This window comes from Rasamsonia emersonii, assembly GCF_000968595.1.
Source record: "Rasamsonia emersonii CBS 393.64 chromosome Unknown ctg1118621762105, whole genome shotgun sequence".
Lineage (NCBI taxonomy): Eukaryota > Fungi > Ascomycota > Eurotiomycetes > Eurotiales > Trichocomaceae > Rasamsonia > Rasamsonia emersonii.
The window spans coordinates 1-25,955 of NW_013562638.1; the positions used below are offsets into that span (position 1 = coordinate 1).

General features: G+C 50.5%; 7 protein-coding genes across 7 annotated transcripts; 1 reads left to right on the forward strand and 6 right to left on the reverse strand.

Moving 5' to 3' along the window:
- Positions 1-3,250, reverse strand: T310_9344 (Vacuolar membrane-associated protein iml1; the record flags this gene model as incomplete). Its single annotated transcript, XM_013468180.1, has 2 exons — positions 1-243; positions 362-3,250. Coding segments are annotated over 2 exons (3,132 nt in total), but the record flags the coding sequence as incomplete, so codon positions are not given.
- Positions 3,251-4,566: 1,316 nt separating this feature from the next.
- Positions 4,567-8,999, reverse strand: T310_9345 (uncharacterized protein; the record flags this gene model as incomplete). The annotated part of the gene is made up of 3 exons (XM_013468181.1): positions 4,567-8,211; positions 8,324-8,666; positions 8,782-8,999. 3 exons carry the CDS (start codon positions 8,997-8,999, stop codon positions 4,567-4,569), a joined length of 4,206 nt encoding a protein of 1,401 aa, XP_013323635.1.
- A 470-nt stretch (positions 9,000-9,469) lies between these two features.
- Positions 9,470-11,787, reverse strand: T310_9346 (Pre-rRNA processing protein Esf1; the record flags this gene model as incomplete). Its single annotated transcript, XM_013468182.1, has 2 exons — positions 9,470-11,586; positions 11,724-11,787. The coding sequence occupies 2 exons, from the start codon at positions 11,785-11,787 to the stop codon at positions 9,470-9,472; spliced, it is 2,181 nt and encodes a 726-aa protein (XP_013323636.1).
- Positions 11,788-12,389: 602 nt separating this feature from the next.
- On the reverse strand, positions 12,390-14,180 carry T310_9347 (Uridine kinase; the record flags this gene model as incomplete). Its single annotated transcript, XM_013468183.1, has 6 exons — positions 12,390-12,873; positions 12,928-13,159; positions 13,478-13,520; positions 13,581-13,725; positions 13,810-13,937; positions 14,049-14,180. The coding sequence occupies 6 exons, from the start codon at positions 14,178-14,180 to the stop codon at positions 12,390-12,392; spliced, it is 1,164 nt and encodes a 387-aa protein (XP_013323637.1).
- Positions 14,181-14,865: 685 nt separating this feature from the next.
- T310_9348 (uncharacterized protein) lies at positions 14,866-16,082 on the forward strand (the record flags this gene model as incomplete). The annotated part of the gene is made up of 3 exons (XM_013468184.1): positions 14,866-14,945; positions 15,140-15,335; positions 15,561-16,082. The coding sequence occupies 3 exons, from the start codon at positions 14,866-14,868 to the stop codon at positions 16,080-16,082; spliced, it is 798 nt and encodes a 265-aa protein (XP_013323638.1).
- A 918-nt stretch (positions 16,083-17,000) lies between these two features.
- On the reverse strand, positions 17,001-19,265 carry T310_9349 (NADH:ubiquinone reductase (H(+)-translocating); the record flags this gene model as incomplete). The annotated part of the gene is made up of 4 exons (XM_013468185.1): positions 17,001-17,764; positions 17,828-17,978; positions 18,042-18,322; positions 18,440-19,265. 4 exons carry the CDS (start codon positions 19,263-19,265, stop codon positions 17,001-17,003), a joined length of 2,022 nt encoding a protein of 673 aa, XP_013323639.1.
- Positions 19,266-19,977: 712 nt separating this feature from the next.
- T310_9350 (Sister chromatid cohesion protein Mis4) lies at positions 19,978-25,604 on the reverse strand (the record flags this gene model as incomplete). The annotated part of the gene is made up of 4 exons (XM_013468186.1): positions 19,978-24,932; positions 24,989-25,125; positions 25,181-25,370; positions 25,433-25,604. The coding sequence occupies 4 exons, from the start codon at positions 25,602-25,604 to the stop codon at positions 19,978-19,980; spliced, it is 5,454 nt and encodes a 1,817-aa protein (XP_013323640.1).
- Positions 25,605-25,955: the final 351 nt, after the last annotated feature.

Consider the following 25,955-nt stretch of genomic DNA (forward strand, 5'->3'; position numbering starts at 1 on the left):
CAGGGTTCTGCTCGTTTTTGGGTCATTTTCCTGATCATTCTCATTCATATCAAGCCCTAGAGGTCCAGTGATGTTCCATCGGCTTGGGGTTGGGGTGTCTGGTACCTCCAGGATTTCCGTGAGCTGGCTTGCCGCGTGGCCGTTTGCCGGGGGTGACGCGTGAATAACACCACCACCATGGGGATCGGGAGGTTCCATGGTGGTTTTTAGGGGCTCAGAGGCCTCTCTGAGCCGAATGACGCGCTAAAAAGACGTGTTTTTTGTATCCCCTAATATAGGAATAGGAACTAAAATAAGTTTGTTCCTACGAGATCGGAGCTAATGCCTTAGTCGGCGAGTGACTCGTAGATGTCTCGCGTACCCCAGCATTGAACCCCGCTTCGAATTTAGGACCCGTTCTCTTCATGGGAAACGGTCCATGGCTTGCACCGTGGCTACCTGTGTCGATGGGAATTTCTGTCGCAGGGTGGAAAGAGCTTTCGACACTTTGTCGCTCTGTTTCCGCCTCCTCCCGAACTTTCTTATTGACGACTTTGATAGATATCGGCCTCGACTGAGGAACTTCCAGCTTCTCAGTGGGTTTCTTCGGCGTATATGGCGCTGCTGGCAATTCATTGACCGTCGATATCGACGCAGTCTCATCTGTCGAAGAGGTCTGCTGTTTGATGCTCTCCGTATCCGAAGTCATTCCTGTCGAAGTCTTCCTATTCAGAATAGGAAGAGCTCTGGCATGCTCGACATTGACTTCGGTACTTGCCTGAGCTCGCGGAGGGCCTGAGCCGAGCCCACGTAGAGCAAAGCTGATTGTGCGTGAGATCCTTGAAGTACGATTCGTTTTAATTGCTGGTTTCCTTGGTGACTGATCCTTGGTTGAAATAGGACTCTTGGGGGAGGACAAGGGTGTGTCCACCTTCCGCTGGGTGGAGCGCAGCGAGGAAGCTCGTTCCATTTCATGTTCTTCATGCTCTCTCAAGCTCATGATCGATCTTGCCGACAGGCGGTCCTGCGTATGAGAGCTTTGAGTCTCAGGTTCAGCTAGTTTCTTGGATTTAGAATGTTTTCGAGAATGGCGCTTCTTCGGGAATGGGTGGAAGACATGGTCATCATAGTCGTCCATCCAGCTGAGCATTCTCCTTTGCTGTTTCGCCGAGTTGGAGAGCATCATCTCTTTAGGACTCGTGAAACTGGAGAGGAATGGCTCTGGCCTCAGGCTGTCGCTCAATTGCACCCTGTAGGACGAGCTGGGAGAGAGAGGATATTTGCCTGCGGGAGAAACCATAATGCTCGGATGCGAGCTCGGAGTGAGGTTGGGAGTCCGTTGAAAGCCATAGTTCCTCTCCGAGAGATAGGGAATGGAAATATTGGACTGTTCACTCTCCATGATCCCCATCATTTGAATCTCGTACATACGCACCCTTGGCACGAAGAGCTTCGACTGTTTCGTCACGGTGTACGGAATCGGTGCATTGAGATCCTTCTTTGCAATCCTACGACCCTCTCTATAAGTTTCCGGGTTCCAGAAAGAAATATCGAGCCAATGGGGAATTCCATAGCACCATTCTTTCGAATTTGCGGAGGGCCGGTCTCGAGATACAGGGCGAGAAAAGGTGCTAAAATCTGACCCCTTGGGAGAAAACGGAGATAGCTTACTCGTAAAACTGGCTGTAGAGTGTCGATATTCTGAAGCTGACAGGTTGCTATGGGAATCTCCGAAGCGTGAGCTACTAGGTCGCTCTTGTGGTCTCCGATACTTAAACAATGGTACAGAATGAAGTGGCATGGGGCTCAGGCAAACGAGATCGATGGCGATCCCAAGGTTCGTGAGGGCTTCTGTTGTTGCAGCCAGGGATTCGTAGGAGACTTCGAAGAGCCCAGTTCCTGGCGTTATGACGACAATTGAAGTTCCTGTACGAGCCATATCGCGATCGATATGGTCATAGGTCATGTGCGAGGTAGCCAGATGGATGGCTTCAAGGATATTCCCGCGTATTGCAGAGGTGGGCCGTCCGGCGATAGTGACGATCTGCGGTTTCTTCTCTTTGGTTCCATCGGTCGTTGAATCTTCTGGGTTAACGAATTTCTGGATTGAAACATCCCTCAAGAACGTTCGAAAGTTCTTCTTGAGCTCATCCAAGATCGCTGTCCAGTGAGCGCTCGCGATATCATTTACAACGACTCGATAGAAGTCCCGCGTGTGCACATGATCAGTACTAGGAGGTATTCTTTTCAGGGGGTCCATGCTAAGCGCAGATTCCCCATGCTCCACAGTACTATCGTACTCAACTCGGGTGAACAGCACGATCGTGACCAGATGCTTGGCGTCGATGTTTGCCCAGCGCTTGAAAAGCTCTGGCAAGAAGCCATTGATCACCCGGCTGAAGAGGATATCGCCGGTCCCCTCCGCGTCGAAGTCCCACATTTCCCGGGACATCTGGATGAACAAGACATATCTCGCCGATTCACTCCGAAACACAGGAATCGTGTTGGGAGCAAAATAGCCTGATAGGACCTTTTTCCCTCGGATGAAGATGTGCTTTATTGTTGCTTTGATGCTTCCCATGAAAAGAATCTTCTGCCCCTTGTAGATGGTTTTATCGACCAGTTCTGACGTGACAAGCCTCCACATATCCGCACGCACCAGGTATTGGTCGCGAAAGGAGATGTCAACGTGGGAGGCGGAGCATTGTGAGCGGTCAACCTGCGAAAGGAGGACATGACAGCGGTTCTTGAAGCCAAATATGTTCGCGACGCTGCTTGTCACAGATATTTCCAGCTTTGGATGTCGTTGCTTGATGTCCTGCGGCAGAGGCTTGACCACGAAGAGAAACCGGCCCTGGGTGCGCGAAGCGAATTTCGAATTCCCACCACCCAGGTTGAGACTTGAATTGCTCTCGACATTACCGTCATTGCCGGCTCTGGCACCGAACTCGGACTTCAATTGGGGATGGGCAGAATCTCCGCCACTGCGCACAAGGGTGATCTCGATCACGTCGCCCGGTTTGACCCCAGTTTCGCTGAACGCGGAACTGTTGAACAGAACCTCTTCCCTTGAGAAGCTCTCATCATGGACCCAGAGCGTACAGAGCTGGCGATATAGACCAGAGCCCGGCTGCTTGTCTGACTTGTCGTTGGCTGCTGAGGGATCATACTGTGAAGTCCCCACAGAGGGACCGGTGGAGGAGGTACTATCCAGGCTCGCTGCGCTGACCTGCCGGAGGTGCGATCCCCTTGAGGGCCCACGTGGAGGCATCCTCTTTTCTTCAAGTGTCCGCCAATTGAGCCATGCGCAGTTCCGTCAGCGGAGCTTGGCTGAGACTCCGGGGATAGAAATCTGGAGATACATTGATATCACGTCCGGGGATCATCGAGTAGCTGTTCTAGGAAGGCGGTGAGCGCATCATGTGACCTGCATTGCTGGCCAATAGATATCTGTCTCCAACTTCGAGCGTATCGTATCTATGAAATGACCAATCATAGGATGTCTCTGGTTTGTATATCGAACAAGACTCTGACCCTGTGCATCTTGGAGTTGCGTTCAATATATGTTGTTCACAAAATACCAGACGCTAAATTCGCTACTGAAACACTCTCCATATGTCTGAGGACGAGTCTAGAGCTTTGTCCGCTGTAGTGATTGGATAGCCTTGTGTATTTACTGCTATCCCGCCTCGACATGCGCGGGTGCCTGCTCTTCCTGTTTTATTTTAAAGTCCCTTCTAATTCATTTGGTAAAGTAATGTCAATTATCGAAAAGCGTTCTTACACAAAATGCCACCCGCTTCAGAGATCTATCTGTGTGCCAAAGTCTACGAGTTGCTGCGACCCTCGATGTCTTGACCCATGGCCCAGCATCATCGAGCAATGCACCCAGAATAATTATTTCGTTTCTCTTTCTTCAAGGTACGCTGAAGTTGAAAACCAAATTGAAGTGATAGAATAGACACTCTTGTTAAGAAGCTAAAAACCGGTGTGCTAGGTATCATACGCCCTAGGACATACATACCTGGCTCCCGGTGTCCACAGATTAAAAGACTAGGATGAATGAGCACCTATTAAAAAGAAAGTAAAAAAAAATTTGCGCGAACCCGAAATGCTGAAAGCTAGGCCGGCAATATGGGATGGATGGATGATGATGCCTAAACAAGAAAACGAAAATAACCGTGAGACGCCCAACCCGCAGATCATTAAAACGTGTATCAATGAATTGAAGCAGACAACCTCCCACAACGCAAGGGGGAAAAAAAGCCACAATGCATAAATTAAGAAACGTGACTCAAAAAAGCAAAGCAACTGCAAGCAAAGCAAACAACAACAAAAAGCACCTGGGTATCATGATGATCTTTAGAACGGCCGTCAAAAGTCGAACAAGGGCACGAAGCCACAAGTTAAACGAAAATAGAGGATTTCGTCATCCAGGACACACTTGGAAGAAACGCCAAGTAGTGAATGACTAATTCTCGATCTGCGCACGGAGATAACCGGTGTAGGAGGCAGCTGCTATGAGGATTGTGGAGGTAACCTGTCTCTGGAGTCATTAGAAGATATTGACGCGGAACAATGCTTCGGTCAGCAAGCCTCCTCAACTTCAAGAAGCCACTTCCGAACGCCTTCTCTAAGGGTATTATCAGCGTGGACGGTGCGTCTCTTGCTATCTGTCTCGGATAATGGAGCTCCAAGCCCGAAATCAGCGTCGACGTCTTCGCGGCAGTGCTCAGCAGCCACACTCCGGACCACTTCTTCCAATGCTCCGAGGACCATCTTCCGGCATTCGCCGCGAGGTACCTCGACAACAGGTGGCACGTCATTGCGAGCTGCTGTTTCGGATGTCGATTTATCTTCGCCCCTGTTTCCCCGGTGAGGAGAAGGCGCTCGTGACTGCGCAAGAGAAGACTGCCCGCTCTGCACCAAAACTCGCTCTACAGCATCGACGAGCGTCCCATCCACGTCCATGACGGGTTCCTCGACGAATTTCACTTCAGAATCATTTAGCTCTAGCCAATCAGCCAGAGCAGTTGTCGAGTTTTTGCGAGACCGGGTGGCAGTTGAGAAGAAGCCGCTGAACTGACCTGATTCGGACGATTGGCGAGGGGTTGCAGGAGTACCAACTTTGGCCCCGGTCGCCGAAATCTTTCGTCGAAGGCGCAGGCGCTTGACCGTACACGTGCGCGTATCCGCGATCAGCGTCGTCGCAACGTCTACCCACCTGTCGTTTGCACTAGCGGTCTCAGCATCGACAGCGGTAAGTGATACTTGGGGTATGGACTCAGCGATCATGGCTCGCTTGATGTCAGCCTCGACGCCATGGTATGGTCGCACAGCCTGGAGCAAGAAATCCTCATGGAAGCTTTTCAGCCAGCCAGCAACGTTCAAGTTGGGACCTTCGTAATCTCTGAGCGGAAAGTTGACATTCGAGAGACTACTGTGAGTCGATCCCACAGCATCAACACTCGTTATGGACGTTCTTGGTTTCTTTGGTGATGTAAAAGTTGAATCTCCCGAAGACGACAAGGACACAAAACCGGGAAGAGGAAGATCAACATCGACCACACCATCCTTTGAACGTACGGAAAGCTTTAGCGGAGAATCCTTTATGCTATCCGCCTGTGAAAGCGACTCCGGCTGACCCTGGTCCAAGCTATTTCGTGAAGCAGTGGGCGAGCTAGGGATAGCGATGGTTTCACTCGATGGGGGTTCCTTGGATCCACTCTCCAGTGACGATTCGGCTTCTACCCCCTTGCTGGTGATGGTGTCTTGTGGTTTATCCTCTGATTGCCGGGGGGCTGCTGTCTTGCTCGTAGAATCACGACGCACGGAACCGGCATTGCCATTGTTGGCAGGTGATTCCTGACGTGAAGGCCAAAACCCAGACAGGATGTTACCCCACTTGCTACCAGCTGGGGCTAAGTTACCATCGGAGCCGGTACTCGAGCTTTCGCTTCTGCGCAGGTTCTGTAGAAGCTTTGCAGACGCATAGCTGTCATCGCCATTGGTGCGCCGTTGACGGGAAGCAAAATGCGGAACTGGTACAGCTGAGCTGGGGGTGGTTGTAGAAGTAGTTGCGGCGCTGCAATTTCTCGTTCGCACATCATTCGCGTGGATTGGTAGGCTGGCGGTTCGGATGGATCGAACATCAGAATCTCTTCTGTTCTTCGGATATTCCGCAGGATTGCCCGGCTCTCCATCCTCGGACGATCTATGGGCGGTTTCGCCGGAAGAGACGCTGGTCGACCTCTGGTGGTTCTCGGTATCCTCCGCGTTGAGTCTCTGAACGCGGGCCCGCCGGTTGATGGTCCTTCGAAGGGATTCTTGTCTCAGTATTGGCACATTCGGTGGACTCTGCGAGAGCGGCCGCGTGGACGTGGATGTACCCGGACGGAGAGGGGAACCTAGGACCTCAAATCGCTGCTTGGATGGGAGAAAAGCTGATAGAAGAAATATCAATCGCCGCGCAACCATCTTGTTATCTGAGATAATCACGGTCCTATTCGAGATCGTTGGTTCCGCATCCTGTTGTGCCTTCTGCAGCTGATAATGACGCTTCCGGTACCATTCCGGCCCGAGGAAGCTGAGCCATTCCGTGTGATTACCCAGAAATGCCGTAATGAGAACAAGGAAAAAGAGCCCATGCTCTTTGTCGGCAAGAAGACGGGCAATCCAGCGAGCTTCCTCGCGCCACACCCCCCATCGGCTTTGCCCGATCACGACTCGGGGTATCCGGAGCGCGGCAGATATTCTCTGAGCACTCAGGAGCATCTCTTCTTTGAGTTTGGTATGGCCTGCAAGGTCATTGGGACGAAGCTGAACGATCGTCTGATTGGTTCTTTGCATATTAGGTACTTTGGCAGGTTTCGGTTGAGGGCCCGAGAGAGCATCAATCTTCTTGAGCAGGGCAAGAATCTCTCGACGCGCGAGTTTCTCAAGATGGGATAGCGTGCGCGTAATCACATCCCAGTGGTCCACCAAAATGTCGATCCTTTCGTCGATGTTAGCAGAAAGAGAAAGGCTATCGTCCAACAACGCACTGCTCCAGCGGTGATCGGAATCGAGCGAGAATGACATGGAGCCCGGAGCGTTGGCACCGGGTCGTGACAAGGGCCGTGCATGATATCGTGCCCCTAATGGTATCTGAATCGTGATAGCGACTGCATACATGGGGGTTTTCTTTTCTTTGATCTTTGGGCGTTTGAAGACATCCGGGAATGGATAGCCCCTCTCCTGACTGGACTCCGATGGCGCGGGGTTTGGCGCATCTTGAGATTCCACAGATGTATCTCGGCCCTCGGGCAGGTTGACACTGAACATTCTGGTGATGAGGACCGTCACTTTGGGGGCAGACTTGACTTCGTGGGCTCGATCGGAGAAATAACTTGAGGGTGCCGGTTGAGAGCCGGAAGAATAGGCCCTTGCCAGGGGACCACGCGTCGAGGTGCCTCGAGCAGCCGATGTATCCACTTCTCGAGGGGCAGGCGAGGACCCTGGAGCTTGTCCTGGCTCGCTATCTGTAGACAAAATGTGCATCTTCGTCGAGGATCCCCGGTAGCTAAAGGCACTGCTTCCAAATATGCAATTCAAGAGACCCGATTCGGTCGAATCTGCGGAGGGACGGTTATGAAATGGTTCGTGAGCCCCCTCGGGCGAATACGTCGAGCTGCGACCTCTAGCGCGAGAGAACGCCCCGGAAGACCCCGGAGGGGTCCTCCGGGCGAAGGCGCTCTGGGAAATGGAACTGCCCTCTGTCAGAGACGACTGCGTTGTTTGGATCGATGCTCGTCGTGAAGCCTTTGAAAGGCTAGACGTCCGGGAGTGTCGGCCAGAGCCGGAGTCAAACAACTGCGGATCCAGACCCAGACCCTGGGGGGTCGGATCTGGGGAGCCGCGAGAATCTAGCAGGATGCATGGCTCGTCTCTGTCTCCAAGGGCGTTCTGGGCGATGATGAACCTGAAATCCTTGATCACATCCAACTCGAGTCCACCGCGATCGTCGTAGCCACCGGCGCTTGCGGCATTCGGAGAGTTGAAGCTGCTTTGAAGCGGGTATGCATGGGTGTTGGAGCGTCGAAGAAGGCTGGCATCCGGAAACAAAAGACTAGAGGTGTGTTCCTCCTCAGTAACGGATTCTAGGACAGCCGGGTTTCGCGACGAGTATGTTGCTGGGCTGAAGGTGCTCAACAAACGGCCTAGCATTGTGACCGTATGAATGCTGTCGTGCGACTGCAGGAGGCAGTAATTCCACTAGAAAGGGACAGTGAGGAGACAAAAAAAGAGGCTAGGTTGTGGCCGCCATGTCTGAAGTTCACCAGACTCGAGGCGTCACCTCTCCCACCTGGACTTCTGGCTGTTGTTTACCTGGGAGGCACCAAGGGCGGTGCTTGGCAAACGCGGACAGGACGTCTTGGAGGGTGTTACAAGGGATGCACACAATGCAGGGGCACAGGAAAAGGATGACCCCAGAATTGCAGAATTGCAATGAAGATCCAGAGACAGCAGTGAGCGAAGAGGAGCAGCTCGGCGGACCGGAGCAGGACGGAGATGTCTGGAGACGCGGCGGAGGCCAGCCACAAGGGCGGTGAAGGCAGATGCCCGATCGGGCAAGTGCCCATCTATCAGCGCTGCACTTAGTAATTAGCTCGCAGGCACTGGCGCTAGGCGCAGACAGCTCATCATCACTACGACAGCAGATTATCAGGATTCTGATTGATCGCAGAGGCAGATGGGCTCACTATGCTGTCACTGAGTCTGTGTCACTCGCAATTAAACCAGTTATGGCGGTGCAGTGCATACTCCCTTGTGCCCCATGTAGGGCCATGATCCAGCACTGTGGCACAGCCCACATGCACCCACTGCGTAGTGTCGTGCAGGGTTGCAGCGCACATGGCTGATAAGATGCCGCAAACAAGGCCTGCCTGCAGCTTGCCAGTCGTGTTCCCTGCACAGCTGCCCAAGCCGATGATCCCAGGCCCGTGCACCCCCAGAGCTGATGCAATAATAGTGTCCTCCATGGCGATCTAACAACTACTCAGCCACAGACGATCAGGCTTGCTGCTGCACCCCAGATTTTCTGATCGTCTGTCTGGACCTAACTTAAAGCCCTTAACTTACAACCGTTGCTTTATATAGATCCATGTGTATATGCTCCTGAACCTTTCATCCCTCGTCTTAGATTCAGCAAAAGGAGAAATATCTGTCTCATTTCGCATTTATCGGTGCCATTATTGCTATAAATGTGGGAGTGCTTTCGCCCCTTCATCGAAGAAAAGAAAAATAAAAATGAACTGATATCGATCGACACACATATTGGAGGAATTTACAAGTACATGCCATACAAAAATAGTAATTCCGTTAAAGGGACCAAGAAAACAAGGACTTGTGGAAACTTGATGCGCCTGTCGGGTAAACGTCCATGGATACAATAAAAATAATAATGTTTGAATCCCACGCCTTCTATTCCATCCCAAATGACAAAAAAAAATCATGCCTTTTTCGTCTTGTTCTTCACCCGCGCCACAAGTTTCTTCAAGTCCAAATCATCATCACCAGCATTTTCACGCTGCGACGATGCTTTCTTATGTTTCTTAGTGCGGTCATCAGGTTCATCACCATCAGCCTCCTCCCGGAGTCTTCTCCGTTTCCTGCCTTCTTCAAGAAGTGCCCGCATTCCCGCCGTATCTTTGAATCTTGGATTCGTGGGATCAATTGCGAATTCGTGGTTCTCGTATAGACTGGCAAAGCGTGGGTCGTTGACGTCGATCTCGAAGTCGTCCCCGGGCGCCTTCTCATCCTGCCCTTCTTTGCCCTTGCCCTTCTTTTTCTTGCGGGCCTTTTTCTCGGCCTTCTCGATCTCGTTCATGTCGAAATGCTTAATTCCCGTGTGCTGGTCATCAACCATGAGCAGCTCAAGCTCAGCCTTTTGAGCTGCCGCAGCAGCCTCCTCCGCTTCCTTCTGCTCGCGCTTCTTGCGTTTCTCCTCTTTCCGTTTGGCAGACGCAGAAACCTTCTCTGTAGGCTCGTTGAAGAAGGGATCATCGAACCCGAGATCTTCTTTCTCACCGCCATCTTTACCCTCCTCTTTCTTGTCCTTATCCTTGTCGGTCGTAGGGACGGCCTCGCCGCGCTTGAGAGCCTTGATTCTTTCCTTTCTCCGCTTCCTTCGCTCCCTCTCTTTGCGGATGTATTTCTCCTTCGTCGTCTCTTCGCGCTCGGGCTCGTTCTCGAAGACAGAATCCCGAGTCGGCTCGCCCGCTAAGCCGGACGTGAACGTAATCTCCATGTCTCCGACAGGGCCCTTAGGCTTCGGTTTGAGAGCTGATTCATTGTCCAAACCAAGCAATGCCCGCACTCGCTGTCGTTCCGCTTCTTTCTTGGATATTTTAGAGCTCGATCCATCCGCAGTAGTTCCATCGACAACCTCGACCTCCTCATCTTCATCTTCATCTTCGGAGCTGTCGCTGCCGAGATATGCCTTCAAGTCGTTTTCATCGATCTCTTTTTTCCCGCCCCGGAATGCCTTGGCCTGTGCCTCTTTGCGGGCGTGGTCATCCATATCCCACGTGAGCTTCACTTTGCTGTGCTGCAAAGCATCGGTAATGAACTCATTGGGCTTGTACCCGTCCGGTATCCGGTCACATGTTTCTCTGGGCTTGTCATCCGAAAAGTCGACATCATCAGGGACAAACCGGAGATCAAAGAAATTTGCGCTCGACAGGTACTCCGTACCGTCGACGTTATCATAGACGTGCTTGGCAACATCCTTTGATGAAAACTCGATGATGGCGTAGAAATATCGCAACCTCTCCAGCTGGTAACGCCGCAGCTGCGTCATGTTGAACTCCTCGCCCTTATCCTCTTTCAAGATAGATTTCTTGATGTCTTCCTCTTCCTCCTCGGAATCTTCTGGTTCTCCATTCTCTCCTTCGCCATCGTCATCGTCGGATTCTTCCTCCTTCTTTCGGGATGCGAATATCTCCTTGGGCGGGCCTTCTATTTCCTCTCGCTCCATTCTCTCCTTCCCAAATTCACTGGGGTATATCGAAACCTTGAGAATACGGCCACCAGGCGGAGTAAAGCTGGAGAAGACAGCCATCAGATCCTCCGCGCGGATATTGTCCCAATCGAGGTTAACGACAGCTATCCGATTCGTTACTTCCCCTGTCGGGACGTCCATCTGCTCCTTCACGGGGAACTCGACCTCCTCAGCATCAGCATCTTCCTCATCATCTTCTTCGTCACTAGAACTCTCCTCAGAGGAGGAGGATTCTGAGAACCCGCCATCTCGTGCTGGGTCATAGTCTCTCTTCTCAACGTTCTTCAATTCTCTAAGCACCTCCTCGTCATCATCAACGCTGACTTGGGAGGCCTTGTCTTCTTCATCCTCCACCTCCTCCTCGTCCAAACGATAGAATCTCTCGAGTTGTTTTTTGGTGTCGTCCCGGGCTAATTTGCGGCCATATCGATCTACGGCGGCGTTTCTGGAGAACTCTTTATCGCGCAGCATGTGCGCAAAGCGCTTATCGATCTTGACATGGGTGTGCTTTTTGCTGGGCAAGCGATAGCGGGGATCACTCTGGATATTGGCAAACCGAGGGTCGGCTGCACGATTTCACACGTTAGCGATCGAAATTTGTCAAAGCAACAGTTCTCTCTGAAAAATGATTCCCATTGCACAACTCAGCCGTCCTTACAACGGGGAAGCGAAAAAAGAGAAAATGGACATAGCTGCTACTTACTGATAATCGACCCGGCAGCTTTACCACCGCCGCCTTTAGATTTCTTTCGTGCAGAGTCGGTCATTTTGCAGAGACGTTAATGTTGAGACTGGAGATTCAGAGGAGGGGAAAAAAGATAAAAACCACTATCGCAAAAAGGGGTAACACCAGCAAAATTCTTGCGAGAAGCTGAATTCAAATGTTCAGACTCGTTTTTCGTCTGCAAGTTGTTGACTATCGATCGCGGCGGTCGAGCACTTGCGATTTTTCTTGATGTGGCCCGTGCGTTTATCTCCGACTGATGTCCGCAGTTGTAAGCTACCTAGCTAACCCGCATGCTATTCATATTTCCAGCAACCTATCGTTTGAGTTTACAAGGGTTTATACTGTGGTGAACAATATATAAATTTTGTGTCTTGTCGATGATAAGAACCCTTTCAGAAGGTATCTAAGTACATTATAGAAGAGGAAAAATTGGGATATACGGTCTAGAGACTATATATAGTGAGACTGTGGCATATTTCTCGTCGGAAGACCAAATGCTCAATAGCCAAAAACTCCTTCATGCATCATGAAATTAGAACGGAAACAGGAGATTTTGACATTATGCGAAATTTTATTGCTGGGAAAAAATTTGAAAAAAGAAAAGAAAAGAAAAGCTCATGCGATTTCGAAATTGCGCAATATTCAGCAGCCAAAATATCTCTTTTCAAGCCACCGGGGCTCTTCTTCCTCTTCTATTCGGCCCACCACAACCTTCACTTCAGGATAGACGGACGTTAGTCGCTGAAGCCCTCTTTTGCCGGCGGCGCATGTCACGAAGACGATCTTGTTTTCTTCCACGCCGTGGTCGACGAGGACTCGAACGGCCATAAGGGCCGCGCCTCCGCTGGACATTTGCGGATCGAGAAGCATCACGGTGGAATGCTCTTCAATGCCCGCTGGAAGCTTGAGGTAATGCAGCTCTGGCTCGGATGTCTTCTCGTTAGTTTGGATGAGAATGCGGCCCGTGATACAATCGGGAATGGTTCGTTTCAGAGCCGTTTCCAGACAAGAACCCCCTCTCAGAATGGAGACTGCAGAGACTATGCCCGACGGTAGTAGGCCTCTGTACTTGTGCTGTTGAGGTGTTGTCACCTCGGCAGAGACGTATTGCGTAAAGTCAAGGGCTCTATATATAATATATTAGTCTGTGGCAATCCGAAATTTGGGGAAAGAAACTCACCTCTCTATCAATAAAGATGCGAGACGATCAAAGTAGAAGACAAAGTCTACTTGCTCCGTAGATGGATCTTGCAAGATGGTGTTCATGCCCACAAACTGGGGCGTCGGCTTCATTACGATGACATTCGACGACAGCTCGTCCTCTGAAGCGAGCATCCGTAACTTCGCCAGATCCGCATTATGCTTTTCGGACTTCTCCTGCAGTCTCCGCTGGATGTGTTTGACAACCATATCTTAAACAAGTCAGCTTGCATCTCGGAGATAGGATTTGAACATATTCGCACCAATGGCTGTCTTATTTTCGATTCCACGCGGAATGATGATATCTTAAGGACCGTCAGTCTACGGCACTTCCGAGCAGTGATGGGTGCAGACCTGAAATGTGTCTTTGCGGTTCGACATATTTCGTGTACGATGGTTTAACAAAAGTAAACCACTGTTTAATAATGCCCTCGACATCTCTGCCTCGCTCTCGGACATCACGCAGGACTGGCTTGCATCTCCCATTAGAGAAACCCCGTAATACCCTCGTGTTGCAAGCAATGGCTTACTTCTTCGTCCCAGGCAGACGTCCATGTCAGCCTCCACAAAGATCTGAAAAATGGGTTAGCTTTGGCAAATCCCCATCGCCAGCGGGGAAAAGCACCAGCCTACTTTGACATCCAACATCTCAACAATCCTGGGATCGTGAAGGGCCAAGATTCCTTCGAGGATTAAGACGTGGGGAGAGTAAAGTGGGGTCGTCTTAGGTTGTCGCTGGTGGTCCTTAAATGAATAAACTGGAATATTGGCTCTCTTCCTTTTTATTTGAAATTATACCGCAGTTAGCTCTTGATGAAGAGCAGCTGATTACCGCTTCTCCAGCCCGGCAAGAAAGGCTTACCCTCGCTTCAAGTCCCGCAGAGTCTGCACCAAGGCATCGAAGTCGAGAGCCTCAGGACAATCAAAATCATACTCGTTCCGATGGGCCTTCTCATGTTGTTCTGGAGTCAAGGTCTTATAGTAGGAATCCTGCATCCGTCCAGATTAGGGACCATTTGCCTCGTTACCAGCACTGCAGCCCGACGATATGTACAGTACCATTACGAGAATGACGACCCAAGGGAGATTCAGAGACCTCACGATCTCCATAGCCACCGATGTCTTGCCAGAACCCGAGCTGCCAGCGATTCCAATGATACTCAGATCTTCCCATGGCGGCGAGTATTTTTTCTCGTTGGTGGCGGACGAGTAAATGGGCGGGAGGGACTGCATCTTGTCTCGCAAAGTAAGTAGATAACGCTTGTATGTAGCAACACTAGGGCAGACCGGCAGCGATGTTCCAGCACACTTTCGACATTGCCGCCCAGAACCTCACAGGGTCAGGATCAGGATCAGTCCATCCCAGGCCTCGAACAAATTAAATAATGGCGACCATGCACAGGTAAAAGCGCTTATCAGAGCTCCTGTCACTTTTTGTGGTGGAGCGTTTCATTAGGTCACTGTCCAGGTCGGCTACGCTTTCCCCAGAGCGGATAGCGTGTGCCTGCGGATCCATTTCTTTCAGGCAACGAGGGACGTGACATGTTGCAAACTGCGCAAACAAGGCAAACCGCGCAAATCGCGCAAATCGGGCAAACCCGACCAGCCTCGCTTGCGGCTGTAAAGGGCAATCGGGCCGACTCTGTGCCGGGCTGCCTGGCTGCCTCCGGCCGCTTCGCTTGCTTTCCCTCTTTCCTCCTCTCCTCTCCTTTGTGCCGCCAGGCCTGTCACCAGACCTCGCCTGCTACACCTCCCTCATGGCTCCCGTCTCGACGGCTTTTCAGCTCGAGAGACAGCCTTCCCATCACCTTCGAAAGTCCTAGAACACCATCGCTTGCTATCTGCTATATCATGGCTTCCACCAATTACGTATGGCCCCGCCGTGCTCGTGGCGTCTACCAGTTTTAACAGCAAGCAGATGTCGTCGACTCCCTCCACCACCACGCCAACATGGCACCACTTTGAGAAGAAGGTGGACGAGGTCAAGCCTTCCAAGACGTGAGTACACTTGTCTCCTTTGCCCAAGTTTTTCCTCTCCTTTTTGCATGATGTGCCTAAGAACAAGTTGGGAATCTCTCCGAACTACTCTTGAGGAAACCATAATTACTTGTCTGAGTCTTTGTTGATCTATAGAGCATTCTTGCTGTCTTACGTCTTTGTCATGCACAGTAATAGCTGACACTTTCTGGTAGTGACATCAACTATCTTGTGATGGACTACCTCGTCACCAATGGTTATCCTGCAGCTGCAAAGAAATTTGCAGCGGAGGCCAACATCCAGCCGAGGGCCGACATCGAGTCGATTCAGGAACGAGTAGAGATTCGCAGCGCGATCCACTCGGGAGACATTCAGACCGCCATTGAAAAAATCAATGAGCTGAACCCTCAGGTATGTAACTGGTCTCCTGTGGAATGCCATCTCTTTTGTTTATCTCCCATCCTCCTTGCTATGATTAAACCAGTTTCATGCACCACTCATATACCCTTTCGGGTGTTGATGAAGAACAAACATCTTCAGTCCTCAGTATGAGCAGCGTTGTGTATTTGTTGATCATGATATTCGCCCGTCATCGTACCGGTGTTATTCATCAATCACTAACATCGATCCTTGCAGATCCTGGATGAAAATCCGTCTCTTCACTTCTCTCTTCTCCGATTACAGCTTGTCGAGCTGATTCGTAAATGCACCTCCAGTCCTGATGGAGACATCACACCGGCGCTGGACTTTGCAACGTCCCAGCTCGCGCCGCGAGCTCCAACCAATCCACAGTTTCTGGAAGACTTGGAGCGTACTCTGGCTCTCTTGATTTTCCCGTCGGAAAACCTGGCCCCTTCGCTGGCCTCTCTGCTTCATCCTGATTTGCGCAAGGAGATCGCAACGAAAGTGAACGAAGCCATCTTGCAAAGCCAAGGTGCGCGTAAAGAGGCTCGATTGCGCAATCTGGTCAAGCTCCGCGCATGGGCGGAGCAGAAAGCACGAGAAGCGAAGAAAGACATACCCGACCATTTGGACCTGGGATTGGTCCCGGATAAAACGAATTCAGATCACGATCATGACGCCGGCACCAACCAGAATGGCAACTCTGAGGATGCTGTAATGACTAACAATGGGGACGTTGATCCCATGGTCTCGTAAATCTTGTCCCAGTCGACGTCGTCGGCACTCGACTACGCAAGCGCACGCCTCGTAGCAGGCCTGCGAGAGTTATGATGTATACATGAAATGATCCTGCATTTAGCGAGGCGTTGAGGCATCTGGCATTATCGGTTTGCTTTTGGGGTTTTCCAACGGACTGGCGAAGGAAGGGTTTGCATTGCGTTCTGAATGGAAGTGTTCTAGTGAAATAACGAGATCTACTATTTATATCATCTGTCAATCTATCTAATATGAAGCACAGTTTTCCTGGTGGATCAGTGTACAAAGTAATATATCTGCCGTCGTTGCAGTTTATAAAGTTAATAGTCAAATATATATATGCGAAAGTTCACGCCAGATGCATCCTGTATCTGGAGGATCTAGAGTCCTGCTTGCTAATTATCAGAGATCGTCCACTGTTCTCTCTGTATATAGCCTCTGCATAGTTATTATATATACACACATAGAGAGATATATAGATCTTTTCTATATATCTTTATAGAAAGGTATAGAAACCCATGTATACCAACCACTAGGCGACGACAAACAGAAGAAAACTAAAAAAAAGTGGAAAACCGAAGAAACCGAAAAGGGCAAGAAAAAAAGAAAGAGAGACAAGAGAACGGTAAAGCTGGGCTTAAGGAAAGAGAGATACCTAACGTCTTTCAAGATCAAAAAAAAATCAACACGCACATACGAAAAAAAAACCGTCCGTAGAAAAACGTAACCCTGGGAATTCCTCGACCTCCTCTTCCAAAATTTAGCCGATTGGTTGAAACCTGATCGATACCTCCCAAAAAAAAAAGGGAAAGAAAAGCGCGCGACATATATATATGCCTTAATTTAGAAATTCATCAAGTCTGGAAACACCAAGTGTCGAATGTCAGCAACCAAGGTGAGAGAAAAAGAAAGAAAGAGTCAGACTAGAATGGATTGAGCGATCATCATACCTCTGCCAAACAACGCCCTCTTTGTCCAATCCATGGCAAGCAGGATTCGGGTCCGCAGGCTGACGCTCTGAGAGAAATAGATGCTGCGCCAGAGGTAGACGGCCAACAGCCCGCCGCTGAAGTTCAGACCGGGGAAGTCAAAAATGGCGGCGTTCCCGACGTAGGCCAGGCTGCCCAGGTGCCTGTATTTGAAGGCATCGTAGACAGCCTCGTCGAGATCACCGTAGTCGATCTCGTTGGCCCTCATGCCTGGGAGGGCCTCTGCGATCTTGTTGAATTTGCGTCCGAGGTATTGGCCCTGCTGGTTCGCTCGCTGAGCGGTGGCCGGTAGGGAGGTGAGTTTGGAGTCGATCTGAACCAGCAGCTCGTGAAGCTCGCCAAAGTCAAGGGTGCCGGAATGATCCTTATCATACTGCTCAAACAGCCGGTCTAACCGCCGCAGGTGATTAGCGGCCTGAGGGAAACGCTTCCGCACCCGTTGGGCCACTTCTCGCCATTCCTTGAATGTGAGATGGACTTTTTCCGGATCTTTTCCTTTCTCCCATGCGATCGTACGAAGGAACGTGACAAGATGATCAGCTATGTTGTTTTGGACAGTGGCGCAGTCGCCAATAGCATAGACATCACCCAGCGGCGCTCCGATCAGACGCAGGTGGGTATCGGTTTCGAGAGCATGTTTGTTGTTCTGCCCCGCGAGCTTCTTCGCAAGCCTCTTAGCAAATTCGGTTTGAGCTGTCCCGCGATCGTCAGTAATCGGCTACAGCGAGGCTGGAGAACACCTTGTACTGGACTCACCAACTCCGGTTGACCACAGACAGAAACCCATTGGGAGCTCCTTCGTCACGAGCTTGCCATCTTCCATCTGCGTGAACAATATCTTGTCGGGCTGGACCTCCTTGACCCGGGCGTTGGTCAAAACTTCGACCGATTCATGCGCAAAACGAGCCTTCCAGACTTAGCGTTTTTTCCTAGAAATGTTTGCTTGTCATAACAAGAATAGGAAACGTACCTCGGCGTATCTGGAAAGAGCTTCGTCATAGGTATTGAGAATGTGGCTCCGGCTCTGGATAAGATGGACGGAAATCTCGTTCCTCAGGATCTTAGGGAAAGACTTCAACAGATCTTCATTCAACAGGTCGTAGAGCTCCGCTGCAAACTCAACTCCTGTTGGACCACCGCCGCAAATGACGAAGGAGAGCAGTCGCTTGCGTTCCTCGTCGGACGTAGTGGGCAGGCACGCAAGTTCCATGTTCTCGGTGACCTTATTCTTGATCTCCCTGGCATGGTCGACTGTTTTTAGGAAGTGACAGTGCTCCAAACCCTTGACGCCATGTGGATTGGTTACAGAGCCTCAAATCTATGGTCAGCAGATATCTTCCCACGATCAGAAACGAGAACAGAGCATACCGACGGCGATAACCAGCTTGTCATACGGCAGATAGAAATGTTGCCTTTCCCCGTTGGCATCAACTTGAGAGACCTCAACCAACTTGGAAGAAAAATCCACGTCTTCTGCTTGAGCCTTCAGGAAGTGACCCCCTACACGCTGTACAATCCGCCGGGCAGGCTCAACCAGCGATTTCAGCCCCAAAGTGCCGACGGTGGCGGAGGGCAACATTGGCGTAAACAGAAAGTAGTTTACAGGGGACACGACGGTAACATGATAGTCACCAGGATTAAGAGTTTTCAGCAAAGCGGTACTACCCCATCCAGTGCCAAGGATGACCAATTTAGGCTTGTCTTTCAACGCTTGATGGGCCTCAGAATCCTCATCATCCACCAGAACTTCTGCGATGGGCAGGTTCTTAGGTCCGCCTCTCCTGGGGTTCAGCGCCAACTCCGACACGGGAATATCTTCTGTGCTGGGATCTTCGCGATATGTGGAGGCATCGTAGATAAAGAAGGCAAGAACAAAAACACCGCAGCTAATGATGAAAAAGCCACAGTACGCGAAAACATGATACAGAATCCTCAAGGCTGGCCGTCGCTGGACCTTGCTGGGCCCATCTGACTTATGACGGACACATATCGCGGCGGTGAGAGACGGTCTGGCAGCAGAGCACCGGAGACGGAGACATTGGGTCGCGGGTCGTTGACGGGGAGAGTGGAATGACCGCCGTATCGCCGTATTCAAGAGTACGGATGGTCGAGCGCCATTGAATCGATGAGTGAGCGCGCCGATGCTCCTCCGTGTGACGCCGTCCAGGAGGCCCCTCAGGACGGCTGTCTGCATTGCGAGATGCGAGATAACAGACAGCGGACAGCAACAACGGTTAGTCAATCATCAAGGACAGTCGTACTCAAGCCATTGGCCAAGAATTTCAACGAACGCGCCAGGTACTAAGCATATAAATATAAAGAGCGATGGAATACGCTAGAAGAGAAAAAAAACCGCAGTGAGCAACCATCCCAAGATGTTGCGTTGCGCCTAACAATGCGACGTCATCTCCGCGGCCGCAGCACGTGACAGCCGCCGGTGTCTTCACAGCTGAACGGGATCGGCACGGAAATGCGGATCAGGCACCAGGATCCTGAAATATTGCCATTATCTAGAGCTTACGGAGTACATAGATAGAAGACGGTAGCTGCATGTTTAGTCAAGGCTCACGTCATTAGAAACTTATTTCCTAGTGGGCCATCGCACCGCTGTAAAAACATACCTGCTATTATAAACTATTAATTAAATCTATGCCTGTCATTTTAGAGATCATGAGAGCAAGACCCTTCCTAGAGTCCGTAGGGTACATTCCTTGTCCCTTGCTGGGAGTGTAAATATGGTGTACAACCCTGGGAAACACTTTTCCTCGGAAGAGATACCAGAAAACAAAATAAAAAAGAAACTCCATGAATTTCCGTCCCGACCCTTGTTAACAACGCCCTCTCCAAATGCGAAAGCCAGTATACCTCTATACCTTCCCTAAGAAAACAGGCATATACATGAAAGATCAATCGGCACCTAGCAGATCGTCGGGTTCAGAACTAGTTCGTTTCTTGCCGCCGCTATTTCTGCCTTTGCCCTTGGGGCGTTTGGGTGGCTGCCCGCCAGAAAGCGAATTCTTCCGCTTCATAGGTTTGTTTCCGTTGGCGCCCAAAGTGGTGGACCCTACCTCATCTCCTTCTGCGCCATCATCAGGGCTGTCTCGGTCCAGGTCATCGTCACCAGCAACCTTCAGCTCATCGTCAATGGATAAAAGGGTTGCAAAATCCCGGCACTTTTCCCGCATGGATTCCTCGCTCTCCAAGCAGGCCATATTCTTGGAGATCGCCTCCCAGAACCTATCCCCTGTGACTCCGTGGACCTTTGTTGGTGCTTTGTTCAGCTCTTTTATGTTTGTTTTCGCCTCTTGTTGACGGACGTGGGCATTAATTCCATACAACCGTCGCAGATGTGATCGAGCTTCCCATAGCATCGACAGAATAGCGGCTGCAGTAGCTAGTTGTCGAAGGGTATGAGGGTTTACCGTCTGCACCGGTGCAGTGTCCGTCGGAACATCGATAGCGGGTTGAGTGACGTTCTCCCCCTCGTTTTTGACAGGCTCGATATTGGTCGGGAATACTTCCGTCTCGATCGCATGAGCCACGATAGTACCGGTTGAAGCCACAATACGCTCCATACACGCAATCGTAGGAATAAGTTCAGCCAGCTGACCGTAGTCGAAAAAGGCCAGGTTCTGAGATATGAATCTGGCCAGGAGGAGGTGCTCCGGCGGGTTTCCCGATGTGTCGAGATCCTTCAACTCAAAGTTCACTTTCGAACACAGGTTGAAGAGAAATTTCTTCTGATATCTGCTGTTGCTGGTCTTCACAATCTCAAACAACGGTGCGAGCTTGGCAGTATACGGACGTGCAAATGCACCGCTCGAGTCGCCCACCACGTCTCGTTGATAATAGAAAGCATCTTGGATGGCTCGCATGTACTCTCGTTCGAACATGGATTCATACTGTTGATGGAGCATCTTATGCGTCTCAAATGCAACCTTAGCTATTGCTGGAACAGTCGAAGTCTCAAGTGAGACCAGGACACCGGCACACTCCTTTGGATGGACGAGGCCTTGGCGGTTGATACTGGCAATGAGTTCAATAGCAGTAAGAGCGTATGAATCTTGCCTCGACTGGGCCACTCGAAGCATGTCTTGGAGGAAATGTTGGGCAATCAGGGCTGCGGCGCCATCATTGTCGCTGGCTTTTAATGATCCTCCAAACCTAGTGGTGGTTTCTGGTTCAGCAGAGTCAGCTGACGGCTGAACTAGTTTCTCCGATTTCCCTTCATGGATGGCAAAGAAATCGGAAAATGCTCGGAGGACAATATTCTGCAAGTTTGCATTATCCTCCTTGAATACGGATGACAATACTTGTCTTGGCTCTTCTCGGCTGAATTGCGCAGGCCACGACTGGCAGATAGCGCCGAGACTCTCAAGAGCCATGGTTCTCAGTTCAAGAGGCTGGTTTTGATAAGTGAAAGGGAGTATAGAGTCCACGAGTAAACCTGCAACTGAGCCCCCTTTCCAAGAAGGGAAGGCATTTTTGAAGTGTGGTTCGAACTTCTCCAAGTCACAGTGTCGCCCTACGCAGCCAGCAATTCGCACGTAACTCCGAGCACGTCCCAAAACGTCGGTCTTGCTGCTGTCTGAGAGATTGACACCCCTAGCCTGATTTATGCCCTTCAGCACGGATATTGTAAGCTTTACCAATCTTTCTGTATTTTGTAAAACCCCGTTTATCGTCCAAAGGCAGGCCATAACCTCGTTCAGCTCAGCTCTGGCGAGCTTTGCCACACTCTTGAAGAGGTCGTTCTGCACTTCTTTGAGAAGCGTGTTGTGTGCCGAAGAAATATAAGGAAGAACGCAGCGATAGATCACAACAACTGAACGGAAGATAAAGAGATCTTCTCCTGTGACCAAATGTCCGATATAAGGGTGGAGAGTCTTAAGCTGGTCCGGGCTGAAAAGCCTCGCATTCGCCTTTGCAAACACTGTCATGGTCTGCAGAAGAGCTTGTTGATTGAGTTTTTCAGGAGACTCGGAATCGTCAACCACTCTTTCGAACATGTTGGCAACCATCGCTTTGCAAACCTTGAAGTTTGAGGACATTGACTTTGGAGCATCGGCGAGTATTTTCTTAAGAAAACTTCCCAGGCTTTCGACAGCGGTTTCACTCCTTTGGATCAGATTGACAATGAGAGACACTTGCTCTGCGAGAGCAACCTTAGACTTCGTGTCTTCCTGGAGAGAGTCGATGGAACCGTGGAAGGGAGCGAGCCATATTTCTTCAAAGGTTTGGCGAGCCAGTACTGCCACACCTTCTTCGTAGTCACTAGTTCGCTGAAGAAGACTATCCAAGATAGCCAGCTTGAGGTCCTTCCGCGTAGTCTTCAAATAGATATCCTTCAACAGCGCAATACAACGCTTTCTAACACCAGCGGTGGGATCGGCAGCGCAGGTCAGTATTGCTCGACATCCTTCCTCCTCTAGTCCCGGCTTCAAAGCGATGCATTTCGCGATCAAAGAAAGCGCAGAATCACGGACCATGGGTGAAGCATCAGTCGCACATCTGAGAATCACTCGCATCACGGAAGAGTCTCGATCGAGAAGACTTGGATCTTTTTCGAGCATGGTAATCACGCTCTTCAAACTACGACTCCGTACCTTGGCTTGATCACTAGTGATAGAGTTCAGAAGAACCTTGATGATGGTATCGAAAGCCTTGCAAAATCCCATATTCAGTACTGTTAACATGTAAGCAAATTTCCCGTGAGTGTTGGAGACGTTATTGAAACGACTGCGAGGTGTTAGCAAGGTCCCCAATGCAAACTCCACAAGCACGTACCTATTAGTCTCCAACCACTTCGAATCGGACAGTAGCTTAGGGATAATAGAAAGCAACTCATCGATTCCATGACCTTGGACTTCATGTTTTTCATCGGAGTCGTAATAAGTAGAGCAGATGAGTTTCGCCCATTGCACGGTGTAGTAGCCTCGTGCGCTAGTAAGCTGCCAGTTATCTACATCCCGATCCTGCAGATATTCCAGCGCAATCCGATATGGGCCATCAGCAACGACCAGATCTTGGACATGCAAGGCACGTCTCGAGTGGTCGTCGAACAATTGACGAAGATACTCGGAAAGGCCAGTATCCGCTTCATCAAGAGCAGGGACTAGATGCTGAGCAGCTGCAGTGAGATCGGAGATACCAGAACCCATCCAACCTAACAATTCAAGAGCCATATTCTTTGCAGTCGCAGGGCTCTTGTCGAGTTCCGCAATTCCTACCATGTGTGAGGCGAGAATCCGCAACAACAGTTCGGCTGCTGGCCAATCAGTAGAGCCTAGGACATTTATCAAATCTTCGGTGAAGAGATCTAGAAGATTCCGGTAAGGCTGGTCACCGGTTTTTGTCGAGGTCATTGCACGTTGAACAATAAATTTGACGATGTATTGAGCGCTGCGAACTGCATTGTCATACAGCTTGTCTACCCGGTTCGCAAGGCGTTCCAGTGACACCTTGGAGCCAAGCATGTCATCTTCGGAATCACTCTGCTCCTGATCCTTGTTGTCACCAACTAGTTCGTCGTCCTCGTCGTCTCCCAGAATTGGAAGTCGGCGCTTGGCCTTGGACTTTCTAGACCTAGGTGTCTCTAGGGCCGTAGTCTGAACAAGTTGCATCACCAATGCGGTTAGAAGCTGGATGTTCTTTCCGTCGATGAGTTTGAATTGTCTTGCGTTCTGCCGAGTAGACGGAAGTTTCTCTAAAGAGACAAGGATCTCATCCAGAATATACGGGCGTTGGGGAGGATATTTTGAGAAGATTTTAGCAAGCACATCCATTGATGCGCGCCGAACAGATTCGTATTTCTGATAACCGATGGCAGATTCCCTGTCATTATAGGCGTTTTCCACGAAAATCAACTTCGTCGCGAGGAATTCTGTTGCAGTGATGACTCCCTCAGACACGTCAATGTGAGAGAGGAAGTTGGCCAAAAGAGCGAGCAACTTCCTTGCCTGATGAGTTAGGCTGCCGACGATTTTCTTTTCTCGAGCCACGAACTCGAAAAGCCGGGATTCCTTATCCGAGGGCCGGGCTTCAACGGCAGGAATGATGCAGTGGTCGAATGCCTGATTTAGAACATTCGGCACAGCCTGTATGAGATCTTCAGGACATAGCTCTTTCTCACTCCGTCGACCAGACATGGTGTGGAGAAGCGTTCCAATTGCCAAGAGAGCATTGTGCATATCATCCAGCTTCCGCAGCCAATCTTGCGTCTCCGTATCATTTGAAGCATCGTCCAGTTTCAGATCCAGCGCCTGTGCGGCTAATACGGGCCCCTCACAAAGCTTCTGGATCCGAGCCAAGTACTCCGAGGGGATATCATGCAGTCTCTCAAAGCCCGCCACTTTTTGTATGGACTTTTGGAGGCGACTGTGGCTTTCGGGGCCAAGAATAGGACCGTGTACTTCTAGGGCATTGGCGACTCTGAATATTGCATTCGATTCTTGAACGACTGCCATTGACGAGGTATCTGGTTCGAGTCGATCTTCTGCTTCGAAAATCTCATGTAGAAGATCTTGTAATTTCAGTACAGCAGCGTCCGCTTCCTCCTTCTGGTCTTTCAACCGGAAACTCGGAACAGAGTTCTCGCCATCAGTGTTCAGCTTCCTTCTCTTGGCCGACCCTTGGCCATCAAGTGGCTCGTCTTCAGCCTGCTGAGAGAGTGGGGGGATAATAACAGAGGGCTGTGGGAACTTTTCGTGAGGCTGTTTGTAAAGAGCATTTGACGACTGGTCGGGAGGAATACCCCCTTTCGAAGAAGATACGGGCTTCGTCGACGAAATCGGTGTGGGAAGGAACGTTTGATTCTGCACGCCAGCGGTTGTTTTCGGGCCCGGTGTACTGGGAGTCGGATCTGCAGTGGCTTTTCAGCTTTATAAACATAGACAGATATAGGTAGGTGTGGCTTACAGCGAAATGCTATGTCTGTTGCGTCCAGAACCATGTTGGCGAACGGACCCAGTTTACCACGAATCCCACGCGCACCGTCAGCAGCGGAGGCGGACGAGCTGTCGAAACTCTTTGTACCAGCCGGAAGGGTGAATTTACTATGTTTGATTAACGTAAATATCAGTTATCATAAGAGCCCTTGAGCAGACATACAATTCCGTCAACTGATCACCGTCAAGCAATTGTTGGAGGTATTCCTGAGCCGTGCTCAGTTGGGTGGACTTCTCTAGGCCCAAGCGAGTCTCATTGTCGAGGTCATTAAGGAGATTACGTCCTGCTCGTCGAGAATATCCGATCGAACCGGTGGATGATGGGCCGCCAACGTCAGGGCGGAGTATCGAATCTATTGAACAATAGCTATTAGTGAGGGCTCGATGAAAGATGGGTGAAATCAACCAGACACACCTAAGCCAAAGATAGGAGCACTCGTCATGGGAGAATATTGTAACGCTTCATCAACTGACAGAGGCCTCATATGGCGCTGTTGAGCGCCGTTTGGGCCTCCATGGGGATACGCTTGAGGCTGCCCATGGCCGTTGATGACCACCTGCACTGCAGGAGGTCGAGCCTGGTCCATGACGTGCTGCTCCTACCAAGTTGGGCACTCGGTTGAAAAATCAGTGGGACGAAAAACCTGTGTTTCCCTCAGAGACATGGCCTTGCAAATGCAGAAGGTCAAAAGACATGGTGATCAGTTAGGAAAATTGCCAACATAAGTCTTTTTATCCATGTTCAATGAGCGATGCACTTGCCGCTTTCAAGCGCGGAACAAGATGCTCTTGCCGCGCAGTGCTCCACCGATCGGTCTTAGGCAGCTTAGGCACCCGAAGGCAGGCACCGCTGGAGCCCTGCAAATCTTTCCCAAAGGAACCAAGCCGCTGGAAAGATTCTCACGCCTTCATAAAATACAATTCCCTCAACTCTTCAA